Here is a 16,966-nt window from a genome sequence, read left to right as displayed (position 1 = left end):
TCTAGCTGGAGTTAAGCCACGACAGGTATACTGGGGGATGAGCCTCCAGTGGTCAGGGTCATGCATTTGGCATGTGGTGGTGCAAGAGGTACATCTTAAAAGTAATCTCTATTGACACCAAAGCAGAGTTATTAAATCTACATTGTTTACAGTACTCCCACAAAACTGCTTGGCTATTTGTAAACTTTTTGCAGTTATCCTGCAATAACTATATCAGGTTTAATGGCTATTAAAAATTGCTCCTGTCTCCATGGCATTAATTTTTAAAAGCTTCTGTTGAATCAGATGTTAGCAGCCACGTTGCATGTGTAAATGTCTTTATGAAGCGTGTAGTGTCCCCTTCTTTTCACCAGAGCCGAGATACTGCTTTTCTCTATTTATTTATTTATTAATCAGAGATTACAATTGGGGGTAATATTTTTTATGAAGCGACAGGTGATGAGTAGGAAAGACACTAGTACAGGTAATCTCATGTAGGGTATTGTCCTGGGTTCAGCAGTAGCAGTTGTTTTTCTCCTTAATAGCCGGTGCAGTGCTGTGTTTTTTGACTTTCAGGCTGGGAGTAATGCTGATAACACACAGATGTTTTTAGTTGTTGCTAAGTAATGTTTACTCTAACCAAGGACTTTCTGAGTCATGTTTCTTCCTGGTTCTGAGTTACTGGCTGGGCTTAAACCACAACAGTTTTAAATAAACAGAAGTATGTGAGTCGGAGATGGAAATAAGAGAAAGTTGGAATAAGGGTATGAAGAAGCCAACAGTGGTGGTTTGTCCGATCCAGGATGTTAAATAACATCCAGAATCATGTCAAGTGTCTCACTAGTATGTATCCATAAACTTCAAAGATGTTTTATTATAAGCAAATTAATAGTTAACAGTGAGTGTGCAAAGATGTTCCCTTAAGCCAGCTGGAGTACAGTAACCACTGCAAGATGAAGGCCTCCGTTGGTTGTCAGTGTCAGGCTCCTAATTCTTTTGATTATTTTTAAATATAATTTTATCATCCACTTCCTTCAGATGAGCTGGGGGGTTGGGGGGGAGGAATCACCAGCAATAAAGATTTTTTAAAAGATTGATGAGAATTTGTGTACTATAATATTTATCAAGTATTTCACTACTTCAGCCCTTATTATATAAAACACCAGGATACTATGGTCATACTGATGATGCAAAACATATTTTATATTGATGTATTTGATTTTTTTTTTTTTTTTACTAACATTCCTTAAAGTTTACATAAGAAGGTTGTTCTTTTCTATTGTAGTATACCAAGGTGTGTCCTGTAAAACCAATGTCAGAAACTGCATTGTGTTTTTGACTGGAGATTTTGTACCTGGAAGCATATTCATTATTTATATTTCTGTTTATTAGTCCCACTGGGGCTAGATTTTAAGTAAGGCACATTGAGGAGGATCCATGTCTTGAGGGCTTATAGCCTAAATAATAAAGAAGCTGTGTGAAGCAGGGTGAGAGGCACAGGGAAGTGTATTGAAGGGTCTTGGTGGTATTCACCCAGTGTCAGTAGAAAAGAGCCCAGCTCCTTTGGCTCCGTTGGCTGACCCATATTTCCTCTTATGCACTAAATGAAAATGGTGACTTTGGATAAGATACTCATATATCAACTGCATGATACCAGTTAAGTCAGAGTTTATTTTTGACCTGCACTTTCCAGGAAATGAATACTTCCTCCAGTGCAAAATTTCTTTTTCTGTGAAGCCATCCACCTTACAACTTCGTCTGAGAACACTCCAGGACAGTTGGCCCTTGCTTAAATATTCATCAGACTTCTGACAATTGTGATAACCCTTATAGGCTGGCAAGCATGTCATATTAGCAAAAAGATGATTGATCTTTTTTCATATGAAGTTTTATCTTCAACCTTTCCTGGATATATGTTATACTATAGTAATAATTTCTTCTCTAAGGTATTTGCTAGCATCTGGATTTGCACATCTATTTACAGTTGCCTTGAAGCCTCATAATTACAGTACAGCTGAAATGTCCATTTTCTCTCCCTGACTACAAATAGGAATCTATTGAATTTTAAATGACTGCTTATGGGCTAGCTTCCGATCATGACCTTTATAAAACATTAGAGCTCGCCACTGTTGCTATCTACCTTGAAAGGGTAAGCGGGCAGGTCTGGCTAACTGGCATTTAATCTGGAAGAGAAACGAAGATATTTGAGCTAAAAACCTAATATGAGATGGAAAAAGGAAGTATGTATAGACCTTTGCACTATTATTTAAGTATTTTTCCACATTTCTTTTTGGCATTTAGGAAATTCTTTTGTCCTGTAGATGAGATGTGTATTTGTAGATAATGTTGAATTTATGATAACTGATGTTGCAAAATATATAGCATAAAAATGTGAAAAATGGGATTTCAAACTCTAAATGTACTGAATTTGCTTTTTCTGAAAGATGTGAAAATATGTTGCATTGCTAAGTGAATAAAACTAAAAAAAATTCACTAAATGGGATGCGTGAAATGGACCTGGGTTTTCTAGGCAGAAGTGACTGGAGAAAAGATACCATACATTGGTACTTTTTTGTTTAAACTTCCTTTCCTTTTAACATTGGCCAAGATAGTTCAGGCCCTGCTTGTGTATATTCAGTTCACGTGTAAGTACTGGCTGAGACACTTCCATCTACCTGGACTTGTGCAAAGCGTTCGACACTGTCCCACACGACATCCTTCTCTCTAAATTGGAGAGATATCAATTTGACAGATGGACCACTCGGTGGATAAAGAACTGGCTGGATGGCCGTACACAAAGAGTTGTGGTCAATGGCTCGATGTCTGGCTGGAGACCGGTAACGAGTGGTGTCCCTCAGGGATCGGTGTTGGGACCGGTCTTGTTTAACATCTTTGTCGCTGACATGGACAGTGGGATTGAGTGCGCCCTCAGCAAGTTTGCCGATGACACCAAGCTGTGTGGTCCAGTTGATACGCTGGAGGGAAGGGATGCCATCCAGAGGGACCTTGACACGCTTGTGAGGTGGGCTGATGCCAGCCTTATGAAGTTCAACCATGACAAGTGCAAGGTCCTACACCTGGGTTGGAGCAATCCCAGGCACAGCTACAGACTGGGCAAAGAAGAGATTCAGAGCGGCCCTGTGGAGAAAGACTTGGGGGTGCTGGTCGATGAGAAAATGAACACGGGCCGGCAGTGTGCGCTCACAGCCCAGAAAGCCAACCGTATCCTGGGCTGCATCAAAAGGAGCGTGACCAGCAGGTTGAAAGAGGTGATCCTGCCCCTCTCCTCTGCTCTTGTGAGACCTCACCTGGAGTATTGTGTACAGTTCTGGTGTCCTCAACATAAAAAGGACATGGAACTGTTGGAACAAGTCCAGAGGAGGGCCACGAGGATGATCAGGGGACTGGAGCCCCTCCCGTATGAAGACAGGCTGAGGAAGTTGGGGCTGTTCAGCCTGGAGAAGGCTGCGTGGAGACCTCATAGCAGCCTTCCAGTATCTGAAGGGGGCCTATAGGGATACTGGGGAGGGTCTCTTCATCAGGGACTGTTGTGACAGGACAAGGGGTAACGGGTTAAAACTTAAACAGGGGAAGTTTAGATTGGATATAAGGAGGAAATTCTTTCCTGTTAGGGTGGTGAGGCACTGGAATAGGTTGCCCAGGGGGGTTGTTAGTGCTCCATCCCTGGCAGTGTGCAAGGCCAGGTTGGATGAAGCCTTGGGTGGGATGGTTTAGTGTGAAGTGTCCTTGCCCATGGCAGGGGGGTTGGAACTAGATGATCTTGAGGTCATTTCCAACCCTAACTCTTCTATGATTCTATGATCTACACTTTATTTTAATGAAGAATTGTGTTTGTATCATGCAGTGTTTTTATTACCACTGCTGAATTTCTTGAGGTAGTGTTCTGTGTGTTTCTGTTGAAGTGGGAACAAGTATGATATCAATGGGATTAGAAAACAAACACCTCTGAATTTACTGAAGGATTATGCAAACCCAAAGTTTTGAAATTACTAAAAATTATTACTAAGAGCTATGGAGCTATAAATGCTGTTATCTAATTAAAATAATATGCTGCATTCCCTAATCAGTTATTCTTGTGTAGTATTGCTGATCAAACAGTAAGATTGTTCATGGGAATATGTCTGTTATAATTAACTCTCTGAAAGGATTATACTTACAATGAATATGCAGTCCTACCTCTTCAGCATTGGGTGGTCAGGCTATTTAATCTTATTTTCTGTAGCTTGGTATATTGTTGCATAATGCGCTGGCAGGTTGTTTTCTTAGCTTCAGTCTAGTAAAATGTGTTGTTACCTAAAGCCTAATCCCAGAAACCAGATGTAAATTCAGTTTGTAGGGGCTTTGTGTCAGCCTTAATTTCTTCTAACATTTAGATAGAAGTGTTTTTTCAATTTAAACTTAATGGGGATTTTTTTAAGCAAGTATGAAGTATATTTGAAATATGCAAGATAAATCTGAGATGAAATAATGTTTGAGATATTTCTGAGGATTTGAATTGATGTTTACATTCTTCATGTCATATGGAGATGTGAGGTTTCTATATAGTACTTACTGGCTAACACAGTTTTCAATAATAAGGATGGAGTTTTCCAAAAAAAGTTCAGTTATTGGAAGCAGAAATCCTGAGGAAAGTTAAAAGAACTTCTGTGTCTTCATTATTACTCTACTGCAAGGCTGCATGCTTGAGCTGCTCAAATGATATTTCTAGGAACAGCAAAGTACTCTTAGGGATTCCTCCTGTGTCACTTTTACCTCATAATAAAAACTAACCAGATGTTTTTCCTCTCTCTAATAGATGCAGCAACAAGAACTTGCGCTGATGAGGTACAGGGATGCCAATCTCACTGCATTGGCAGCTATCGGTCCTCGGAAGAAAAGGAAGCTTGATTCGCCTGGACTGCTTACCATAGGAGGAGAGGTACATGTCTGTGCACAGAATAAGAGAAATTATTGTTTCAGAACCTGGTAGGAATAACTAGATATGCTACATGATGATATTTTCAGTGAACTGTGGAACTTGGACAAGGTGATGCAAATTCCTAAATTAGAAGGTCTGAGTCCAGTTTATTTTGCCACAGTTAAAATGACATCTTATTTGTATTTTCAAGTGTTAACTTTCAACAGATAATGAAAGAATACTTTTAGAAAAAATAAGTTAAATGCAAAGTATAGGTCTCTCCCTTAAACTGTTCACTGCCTTTATACTGTTTTTCTCCTCTGCATAATCCAAAGGAAAACAGGAAAAAGAGTAGGGCATGAAGAAATATCGTGAAAAACATAACTGTAGCCTTGCTTAAAGTTTGGACCAAGAGCTTGTAGTAATACCATTAAGTGTGGTTTGGTGACAAATATGTGTCTAAACTTTTTACAGAATAGCTGGCTGTCCCCCACAACTGCAAAGATGTGTTTGTAATCATGCTAAATTGTATGCAGTTCTAATAAGAATATTGTGTTCTAGAAGTAGAATCTGATGCATTTGCATGATTCCTCTGTTACTTTAAATGGAGAAGTAGCTACATTACATGATAGAATGCAAAATCATCCTAAGGGTGATATATATCAGCCAAGGTAGAGAACTAGGGTAATATGCTTGATTTATTTTGGATAACTCAGTAATAGTACTGTGTTTTTTAGTACAGATATAGTTAGACTGATTTTGTTTCTGCTAAATATGACTACAAATAGGAGTAAAAGTAATTATCCCTATTATATGACTGTTCTGAGGAAAATGCAAACATTTTGTTTTGAACAATTAACAGTTTTGGCTCAGACATTTGTCTAAATACCAGATATTTCCAAAGGCCTTTTTGTTTCCCATTTTGGATAGCTTTTATCTGACTTCTCTCTTTTCATGTGCTAAGATTAGTGCTAAGGAATTAGAAGAGCTAGGAACAGAAATGGATCTTGTTTATATTCTGAAGTTGACTTACTACTTCAGATATGTAGGAGGTGCTCCCATTTTCTGATTGAATTAGTTTCAGACTGAGGGAGCTTCCTGGAGTTTGTGCTGTCTTGTTACATTGCCTTCCTTTCAGTCTCCCTCCTTGTCTTACATTCAGTAAAGAATTCTGTTCTTTCCATGCACCTGTAAGAAATCCTGCAGCAACAGGCCAAAAGAAGCTTTCATTAGAAGCTAAACTGTGATAGCTTTGGCTTTTACGCAAGATTAATTTTAAAATAATTTGAACCTTCTAAATAATACATGGATCCCTTCAGATTCATGATGTACAAATGTACATTACCTGCTTATATTTAATTGACCAAAGGAGTATTTTCTCCTAAATATAAGAATTTAATTTTTATTGTCTATTGTCCCCTTTAAATATATATATAAATATATATATTTTTTAAAGCTTTTATAGTTTGGTGAATCAAATTGTGGTCACCTTTGGTGAAACATTTTATTCAGAGCTATATGCCTGAACAGGTTATGGTGAACAGCTTCCCTCTATCTAGAAGCTAGCTCCTTACTCATACAGTGCTTCAAGGAAAGATAAAGGTCTGTGGCAAATTCCAAAGGCTTCTGGAGATTTTTGCTTCCTTTTGTTGCTCCCCTAGTCCAAATTTTGCTGAGCTTCTGTGTCAATTGACAAATTATCCTTGAAGCTTTTGCCAATACATGGAGTCATTAACTGTGTGGCTCTTCTGCCAGTTCAGATTGAATTGCTCCCATCCTTCTCCTCCTAGCTTCTAACTATCCTGGCTGACTCACATTGGTGCCTGGTTGCAAGCTGATTTCAAGGACTTGGATCCTGTATCTGGATTATTCAGAGTGGTTTTTGGGGTATAGGGTCTAAAGTATTGTAGAAGCTGTCATGTAAGTAGGCTACTAGAAACTCCCTCTTTCTCTTATTCTGAGCTATGTACTAGGGCTGCTATGCAGAATTAAACCCAGGTCCTCAAAAATGTTTCACTTGAAAAAGGTTCTGGAAATCTGTATTGTTTGTCTAAGACTATCTGATTTCTATTCTTTGATTTCTGGAGATTATAAACAACATAGAAAACTATTATAAAACTATGTCCTGTCTAGACATCCTCTTAGCCCAATTCCACCTTCAGATGTCTGACTTCCACTATGGTCTGTGACCCTCTGATTTCTCCAAGCAATTTCTAAGCAAGAATTTCTTCTTTTCTTTTTTTTTTTTTTTTTTTTGTCAAAACATCCAGCTTTTGTCACTGAAGTTGCTGGTCTCCTCATTAATGTTTTTTGACACACGTCTGCTTTTGTTGAAGCTGGGACACTGCACATTTGCTGATCCAAAGAAATACCATTTACAGTTATCCCACTCTGCATGTTACATTTTTTTCGATTTCTGAACTCGTTTGTTGTCTTGTTTTACTTGGTGTTGGATTTCAGTCCAACTTCCTGGTTCAACAGAAATACTAGTTCACAATTTCTCTTGGGAAATTGGATCTTTTTAAAAATACCCTTTTGATCTGAGCGATGATTATTTTGCTTAAGAGAAAAAGCTGATGGAAGAGTACTGTTTGTTGTATGCAGAGGAACAGCTCTTATAAATGTGAGCAAGTTTGTACTCATAATTGCAAATATTTTTCCACCAGCACTTTGTTCAAGAGTATTTTCTTTAAACTCTGTCTTATATTGTGTTGTGCTTTAAGCCCAGGTGGTAACTCAGAACCACACAGACTCTTGCTCACTCCCCACTCTTCTTCCTCCCTCTGCTCCTGGAGGGATGGGGACGAGAATCAAAAGAATGTAACTCCCATGAGTTAAGAACAGTCCAGTAACTAAGGTAGAATACAAAACCACTACTACTACCACCAATAGTAATAATGATAAGGGAAATAGCAAGGGGAGAGAATGCAATTGCTCACCACCCACCGACCGATACAAAGCCAGACCCAAGCAGCAATCTGGGCCCTTCCGGGTAACTCCTCCCAGTTTATATACTGGGCGTGATGTGCTGTGGTATGGAATACCCCTTTGGCTAGTTTGGGTCAGGTGTCCTGTCTTTGCTTTCTCCTGGCTTCTTGTCCCCCACCTCACTGGCAGAACATAAGACTCAGAAAGTCCTTAATCAGAGTAAACATTACTTAGCAACAACTAAAAACATCAGTGTGTTATCAGCATTGTTCTCAGACTAAAGTCAAAAACACAGCACTGCCCCAGCTACTAAGAAGGAGAAAAATGACTGCTATAGCTGAACCCAGGACACATTGCCAGGGCTCGTTTGGACTTCTTTGCTTGTTTTCCAGCCATAGATAAACTGACTTATTTTTTTAGATGGCAGGAGTAGCTTAAGTTATCAAGGCCAAGCCCATCATTTTCTCTTCTGTACTAGTACGGCTGGGATCACTTTTACTTGGGGAGATGGAAAAATAGAATTTTTGCATAGAGATTAATTTTATATCATATACATTATTTGGTTTTCTTCTCCATGCAGCCATATAATAAATTTCTTTCCAAAAAAATGGGAAAAAAATATTTTATAGAAAAGCGCATGAGCAGGGGCTAGATATCTTCAAATAACCCTACCACCAAATGTGTAACTAGTTTCAGACTGTGATTACACAGTAGCCTGAGCTTAATCTGACTGTGATCACTATCCAAATAATTAGTAGTACATTTCTGCCCCTTCCCTTTCATTGGCTCTGGCTCTTGTTGTACCGTGTGCTAACCCGTTCCCATTTGATAAATTGGCAGAAAAATAACCTAACAGCAATAAAAAGTGAATAGTTTCAGCTTATCTTATTTAAGTAGTTTGGCCTACAGCCCATTGAGCACTGGAAGAGGAACAAGGCAGAGGAAGTAAACTTGAGATCACCTGCTCTTCATTTTCTTTCTTTTTAGTACCTTTCTTGTCTTCTCATATTTTAGATAATCTGCTAGAAACACAGCTTCCTCTGTAGCAGCCAGCAGCTCATCAGTAATTCAGCCTCTTTATTATTATAATGTGGCTTAGATCAAGAGTGAAAGAGAAGGGGTAAAGAGAATCATAGAATCATAGAATCATAGAATAGTTAGGGTTGGAAAGGACCTCAAGATCATCTAGTTCCAACCCCCTTGCCATAGGCAGGGACACCTCACACTAAACCATCCCACACAAGGCTTCATCCAACCTGGCCATGAACACCGCCAGGGATGGAGCACTCACAACCCCCCTGGGCAACCCATTCCAGTGCCTCACCACCCTAAGAGGAAAGAATTTCCTCCTTATATCCAATCTTAACTTCCCCTGTTTAAGTTTGAACCCGTTACCCCTTGTCCTGTCACTACAGTCCCTGACGAAGAGACCCTCCCCAGCATCCCTATAGGCCCCCTTCAGGTACTGGAAGGCTGCTATGAGGTCTCCATGCAGCCTTCTCTTCTCCAGGCTGAACAGGCCCAACTTCCTCAGCCTATCTTCATACGGGAGGTGCTCCAGTCCCCTGATCATCCTCGTGGCCCTCCTCTGAACTTGTTCCAACAGTTCCATGTCCTTTTTATGTTGAGGACACCAGAACTGCACGCAGTACTCCAGAAATTAGGTATCTTTGGAAGAATTAAGCTTCTCTGCCTTGCAGAATTGAAAATACTGCATTTGCAGGTTTGGTTTTTTTTTTTTCTTTTTCATGTACTTAATACTAGACAAACTTATTGGCAAATATCTTTAAATGTTACTGCTTTTTGCAATTTAATGCATAATTATCAAGTTAGGCATCTAATAATCCTGAACTGTATTAAACATTTAGCAGCAGTACTGCGTGATTCTTATTTGCTGTGTAGGTCCTGTGGATGCTTGTGTTGGTACACAGCAGTGGATGGCAAGGGATGACATATACAGGAATGGGAGGAGAGCAACCACTTAAGCTATTTAGTTAGTATCCTTAAGCATCTCTAATATGAGATTAAAACCCATAAGTTTTGAATTGCTTTTGTTTACCTTATGGATTTTGAATCTATTCAGTTCACATTTTCAAGCTTTTTCTTGAATTGTAAGGCTTTTAGGATTAAAAGGATTAAGATTAAAAATGTTTTTAAGATTCAAAATTATTTATGTTTATAAAATATATTTTTTCATGTAATTTTAAGAGTTAAAGCTTTAAGAAAAGCATTAGCCATCACAAGGTTAGGTCAGGTAGCTTTACAAGTTAAATACTTGAGTAGCGCTAAGGTGGCATGAATGCAGAAGTTGTATATTTCAAAATCCCTCATTTTTTTACTGTGGAATTAAAGTGTAGAGGTTAAATACAAGTAGTTTTCTGTATTAAATAATAATAATAATTAAATAATTTAGCTTTTCATCAAGACCTATGGCTAGTATCCCAAAATACACAAATATAGAGTATATGTTTGAAATATCTGATGGTATAGTTATTTTAAATATCAAGTGAAAGCCCTCTCCAGGTACTTGCTGGCACAGACTGTATTTGAATACTGAGCTTCCAAAGGCAGCTTCAGGGCTAGTTCAGTGAATCACTGCTTATTGAAGACAGTCATTTTAGGGGTAAGAAAAACCCCTCTTTCTCACATAGTGGAAGGGCAGTTGTGTTAATAATATTCAATAAATTCTACCAAGCACCATCTTTCAGAATTTGCAGGACCATATGTTGGGCCAGCGCTCAAGGGAGATCTGATACTTAGAGTCTTTTCTCACCCAGTGTATTCCAACCATTAAAATAGTCAAGGAAGATAATGTTCTTGGAGACCTGGAAAGTCCCAAAACAACTACAGTTAAAACTGATGTTTTGTGTAATGTGTCAGGGACAAGAGATAATGGTCTGTGGTGAAGCACACAAAGATAGAAAAGTACTGTTTGTCTGCCTTGGCTCCTCCCCGGAAGGTCCTGCTTTGGCTCCTCCCCAGAGAGTCCTGCTTTGGCTGCTCCCCAGAAAGTCCAGCTTTGGTTCCTCTCTGGAAAGTTCTGCTTTAGAACTCCCCAGAAAAGTCCTGACCCTTGGAGACCTTTCTAGATATTGCTGGCCACTTCTTCCACCATAGGCTGGCCCCCTGCATCAGAATAAATGTGCATTTTTGTTAGTATAAAAGCCTGAGCCTCATGTGATGTGGGGAGGCAGAACCTCATACACACACAGGTCAACGTTGCCTCGGCGGGGAGGCCCACTGAAGTTGAGCCTGCCACCTCACACTGCGATGATGATTCTTGGAGCTGGTTTCCTGATCGCCATTACATGGTCCTTGGGATTGGTAAGATAGATAACCAAACATCAGAGATATCCTTTACTGTATCTGTTAGTATCTCTATATTTTCCTATATTAATAAACTAGTTGTGAGTTCTCTATTTGTGTCTCGTTTCTCTCACCCAGAATCCTAGAACTCTGGAACATGTAGAGAAAAGCTAATTGCTAAAGTAATTTTGAAATGTATTTTGGTTATGAGGCACGGCATTTTTCTAATTAAATTCATCTTTCAGATGGTATAATTTGAGCATTTTAGCACTGTTTTTATGTTAAGGTTTTGTATAAAACATAATTTAAAATTCTGGTGTGAGACTTGGACTTCTGAATGCAGATCGTGATGAGTGACTGTTAATCTGAAACAATGAATGCTTATCACAAATACGATTAGACACACTCCAGTCAGATCTGTTGTTATCTCAACCCTTTGTGCACCACGTTGGGCGCCAAAAAGAACTGTTGTATTTTATGTGCAGTCAGTAACCCACGCAGCCCGCTTGCTCACTCCCCTTCTCCCCCCCACTCCCGCTCCCGGAGGGACAGGGAGGACAATCGAAAGAATGTAACTCCCACAGGTTGAGATAAGAACAGCTCAGTAACTAAGGTATAACACAAACCAACTACTGCTACCACCAATAATAATAATGATAAGGGAAATAACAAGGGAAGACAATACAATACCACCCATCGATACCCAGCCCGACCGAGCAGTGAACTAGCCCTTCTGGGTAACTCTCAGGTATCATCCTGGGCATGATGTGCTGTGGTATGGAATACCTCTTTTGCTAGTTTGGGTCAGGTGTCCTGTCACTGCTTCCTCCTGGCTTCCTCTCCTCCCCGGCAGACCATGAGACTCAGAAAGTCCTTGGTCGGACTAAACATTTGAGCAGTAACTAAAAACATCGGTGTTATCAGCGCTGTTCCCAGGGCAAAAGTCAAAAATACAGCACTGCACCAGCTGCTAAGAAGGAGAAAAAATGACTGCTACTGCTGAACCCAGGACACTCATCACAATGCTAATTTATTGGCTCTCAAAGTTGTTGCTCTTGATCTCACAGTTTCAGCATGTCGTACCATACTTATAGCCTGTATTTGCTGCGTTAGTGTTTATCGGCTGGGGGACTTGGGCTAAGGTTCTTGTTTCAATGTACTTTATGGTAATGACTTGTAATACAATAGAATCATTGATCATGAAACTGATCTGGCTTGTGTTCCCAGTGTGGTCACAACCTCTATACTTTGGAAGGTATATAATAAAGTGTTAAGCAATTACATATCTTTTTTCCAGTGCTCGGGTGGTCGACCCATGAAAGACACATTCCCAGCCCCCCCACCAGACTGTTTACAGCATCATTTGAGAGTTCTGAAGGTTTTGAATGGCCTTTAGGGACCCTTGAGACCTGCCTTCTGATTGTGATGGGGATCACCATGTTGGCACGCATACAGAGTGTGTTTTACCCACGACCATTTTGTCCGATCTCAAAAGTTAAGCAGAGTCAGGATTGGGTCTTCTCTAGGGTTAGATGATGATATAGGAGGACCAAGAGATTTTCCCCGAGGCTGGACAGTCATGAGTGGCAGGGTGTGTGGGACAATATGGGCAAGTATCTAGGCCAGTGGGCCCCTCCAGTGCTTTGGAACTTCACCACTGAACAAGTGCAAAGTCTTTAAAAATTAGTAAAACACTTAAATGAGGTGTGTTGTCATCCTGGTCATACCAGAGAGGGACAAATCATGACAATGTGCTGGGGCTTGGCCTATGCTTACAGAGTCCTGTTCAACACTATCCAGCACCTTCAAAGGGAAAAAAAGTCCCTGGATCTGATGGCAAAGAAACAGACAGCGCAGCTACTCCAGCTCCAAGCACAGCAGCTACATCAGCCCCAGTGACAAGTACAGCAGCTACCCAAACCCTGACAACAGATACTGCATACACTCCAACCACAGTGATTATCACTGCAGCTAAACCAGAGGACCAATTCATGCTAATATCCATTGCCCCTGTATGCAAGGGGAAAAACAAAAAAAAGACAAGAAAGATGAAGAAACAAGATGAAGAAGCAATGGCATAGAGTACCTCAGGAGAAGATACTTGAAAGACCCAAAAGGGTTCCGACGGGCTTTTGGTATTGCTGCTTCGGAGACAGAGGAAATTGAGCATCTGTCCACCTTGCCTGGTCTCTCAGAGGATTCCCCCTCTTCTGGGGTTGCAGAAGATCGAAAAACAGCAAGTGCCAATCGCGAACACAACAATACACCAATATGTGCAATATCGCACCAACTGAGACTCCCTCATTCCCATCCATCAGCTGATGTGCAGACTGGAGAGCCAAAGACTGATTAGTAGAACCTGCTCACCCTTTAATAGAAGAATATGGCTAGAGCAAAAGTCTAACAGAGAGTGGAGACTAACAGTAGACTATCATGACCTGAATGAAGTCACACCACACTTGAGTGCTGCTGTACCTGACATGCTAGAATTTCAATATGAACTGTAGTCAAAGGCAGCCAGGTGGTATGCCACGACTGATATTGCCAATGCATTTTTTCCAATTCATTTGGCAGCAGAGTGCAGGCCACAGTTTGCTTTTACTTGGAGAGGCGTCCAGTACACTTGGAATCGACTGTCCCAGGGATGGAAACACAGCCCTACCATCTGCCACGGACTGATGCAGACTGCACTGGAACAGGGGCAAGCTCCAGAACACCTGCAATGCACTGATGACATTATCATGTGGGGCGATACAGGGGAAGAAGTGTTTGAGAAAGGGAGGAAAATAATCCAATTCCTGCTGAAAGCCGGTTTTGCTATTAAACGCAGTAAGGTCAAGGGTCCTGCACAGGAAATTCTATTTTGGGGAATACAATCTCAAAATGGACATCACCAGATCCCCACAGATGTGATCAACAATATAACAGCAATGTCTCCACCAACTAATAAGAAACACAAGGTTTCTGAGGTGTTGTGGGGTTCTGGAGAATGCACATCCCGAATTGCAGTTTGATTGTAAGCCCTCTCTCTCATGTGACCAGGAAGAAAAATGATTTTAAATGGGACCCTGAGCAACAACAAGACTTTGAACAAATTAAACAAGAGATAGCTCATGCAGTAGCTCCAGGACCAGTCTGGACTGGGCCAGATATAAAAAATGTACTCTACCGCACAGCCGGGGAGAATTGTTCTCCCTGGAGCCTCTGGCAGAAAGCTCCAGGGGAGACTTGAGGTCAACAACTTGGCTTTTGGAGTTGGGGATACAGAGGATCTGAGGCCAGCTATACCCCAACAGAAAAAGAGATCCTGGCAGCCTGTGAAGGGGTTCGAGCTGCTTTGGAAGTGATTGGCACTGAAGCACAGCACCCCCTGGCATCCCGGATGCCCATGCTGGGCTGGATGTTCAAAGGCAGCGTCTCCTCTACACATCATGCAACTGATGCTACATGGAGTAAGTGGGCTGCACTAATTACACAATGAGTTCAAATAGGAAATCCCAGTCGTCCAGGAATTCTGGAAGTCATTATGGACTGGCCAGAGGGCAAAGATTTTGGAATGTCACCAGAGGAGGAAGCGATGTGTGCTGAAGAGGCCTCACCATATAACAAACTGTCAGAAAGTGAAAAGCAGTATGACTTGTTTACTGATGGGTCCTGCAGTATTGTGGGAAAGCATTGGAGATGGAAGGCAGCTGTATGGAGTCCCCGAGGATAAGTTGCAGAAACTGCTGAAGGAGAGGGTGATTCCAGTCAATTTCCTGAGGTGAAAGCCATCCAGCTGGCCTTGGACATTGCTGAACTAGAAAAGAGGCCAGTACTTTATCTCTATACTGACTCATGGATGGTGGCAAATGCCCTGTGGGGGTGGTTGCAGCAATGGAAGCAGAGCAACTGGCAAGGCAGAGGGAAACCTATCTGGTCTGCTGCACTGTGGCAAGGTATCACTGCCTGGGTTCAGAACCTGGTGGTGAAGGTTCTGTGAAACATGTGCTGCAATTAAGCAAGCTAAATGATTAAAGCCTCTTTGGTATGGAGGACGATGGATGAAGAACAAATATGGAGAGGCCTGGCAGATTGATCATATCACCCTCCCACCAACCCACCAAGTCAAACGCCATGTTGTCCTGGGTTCAGCAGTAGCAGTCATTTTTCTCCTTCTTAGTAGCTGGTGCAGCACTGTGTTTTGACTTTCGGCCTGGGAACAGAGCTGATAACACAAATGTTTAGGCTGACCAAGGACTTTCTGAGCCTTATTCTATGCCAGGGAGGAGGGAAAACCAGGAGGAAGCAGAGACAGGACACCTGACCCAAACTAACCAAAGAGGTATTCCATACCACAGAACTTCATGCCCAGGATGTAACTGGGAGTTACCCAGAAGGGCTGGTGCACTGGAGGGTTGGATGAGGTATTGGTCGGTGCTTGGTTGGGTGGGGTGGGGCGAGTTATCATTCGGCTGGTGTTGAGGTGTTGTATTCTTTCCTCTTGTTATTTCCTTTATCATTATTATTATTGGTGGTAGCAGTAGTGATTTGTGTTATACCTTAGTTACTAAACTGTTCTTAACCCATGGGAGTTGCATTCTTTTTGATTCTCCTCTCCATCCCTCCGAGAGTAGGGGGAGAGCAAGAAGGGGGGAGAGTAAGAGAGCGACTGTATGATTTATGGCTAACTTTGTTTAAAACATGACACGTGCTTACCATGGTGGAAGCAACCACCGGATGGCTGGAAACGTATGCTGTGCCCCACCCCACTGCCCGGCGTAGAAACAGATTTTGTGGCGACACGGCACCCCAGAGAGAATTGAGTCAGATAATGGGACTCATTTTCGGAACAGCCTTACAGACACTTGGGCCAAAGAGCATAGCACTGAGTGCGTATATCACATCCGCTAACATGCACCAGCCTCTGGTAAAATCGAATGCTACAATGGGCTGTTAAAAACTAGACTGAGAGCAATGGGTGGTGGGACTTTCAAACATTGGGATACACATTTACCAAAAGCCACCTGGTTGGTCAACACCAGAGGATCTGCCAACAGGGCTGTCCCAGTCCAGTCAGAACTTTTACATGCTGTAGAAGGGGTTAAAGTTCCTGTGGTGAACATATAGAATTTGTTGGGGAAGACAGTCTGGGTTATTCCTGCTTCAGGTAAAGGCAAACCCACTCGTGGGATTGCTTTTGCTCAGGGACCCAGATATACTTGGAGGGTAATGCAGGAAGATGGGGAAGTCCGATGTGTACCTCAAGGGGATTTGATTTTAGAGGAAAACAGCCAATGAACTCAATTGTATGCAGTTGCCTGCTATGTAAGACTTTTATAGCCCACCAATTAGATGTTTTCAGGTCACCAGCGACTGGCCCTGACTTCCCTCCAACCATCATCCCAACAAAGAATGAACTTTGATGAAACCAGACAAGTTCTGCAGTATCATCAGCAAGCAATGATCCAACACTGCACACAGCCCCTCCTGCTCAGAAAGACTGTTACAAGAGATGGAGCTCGACATCATGGACCGGATGGACTCAGCAACTTTATAGGGATTGGTCCATGCACTAAGGAATGATATCTCTCTCTCTCTCTCACTCTCTGTGTGGATATATATATATATACACATATATGTGAGACAAGAGTGATAGCATATTAAAAAAATGTGAGATCTGAGCATGACGTGAATGGTATGGAATAAGGGGTGGATACTGTCCTGGGTTCTGCAGTAGCAATCATTTTTTCTCCTTCTTAGTAACTGGTGCAGTGTTATGTTTTTGACTCTCAGCCTGAGAACAACTCTGATAACTCCGATGTTTTAAGTTGCTGCTCAGTAATGTTTACTCTG

The 16,966-nt window shown here is 41.4% G+C and overlaps 1 protein-coding gene across 1 annotated transcript in view; it reads left to right on the top strand.

Moving 5' to 3' along the window:
- The window catches only part of LOC136004256 (transcription initiation factor TFIID subunit 4-like), a 252,580-nt gene that overhangs the window by 157,280 nt on the left and 78,334 nt on the right, over window positions 1-16,966 (top strand). Inside the window, exon 15 of the mRNA XM_065660599.1 lies at window positions 4,796-4,918. Within this exon, the coding sequence (XP_065516671.1) occupies window positions 4,796-4,918 (123 nt within the window). The remainder of the gene's footprint in view (window positions 1-4,795; window positions 4,919-16,966) is intronic.

The sequence above is a fragment of the Lathamus discolor genome, chromosome W (genome assembly GCF_037157495.1).
Source record: "Lathamus discolor isolate bLatDis1 chromosome W, bLatDis1.hap1, whole genome shotgun sequence".
NCBI lineage: Eukaryota > Metazoa > Chordata > Aves > Psittaciformes > Psittacidae > Lathamus > Lathamus discolor.
The sequence above is the reverse complement of the archived record's forward strand: the minus strand, read 5'-3'. Positions and strand labels throughout refer to the sequence as shown.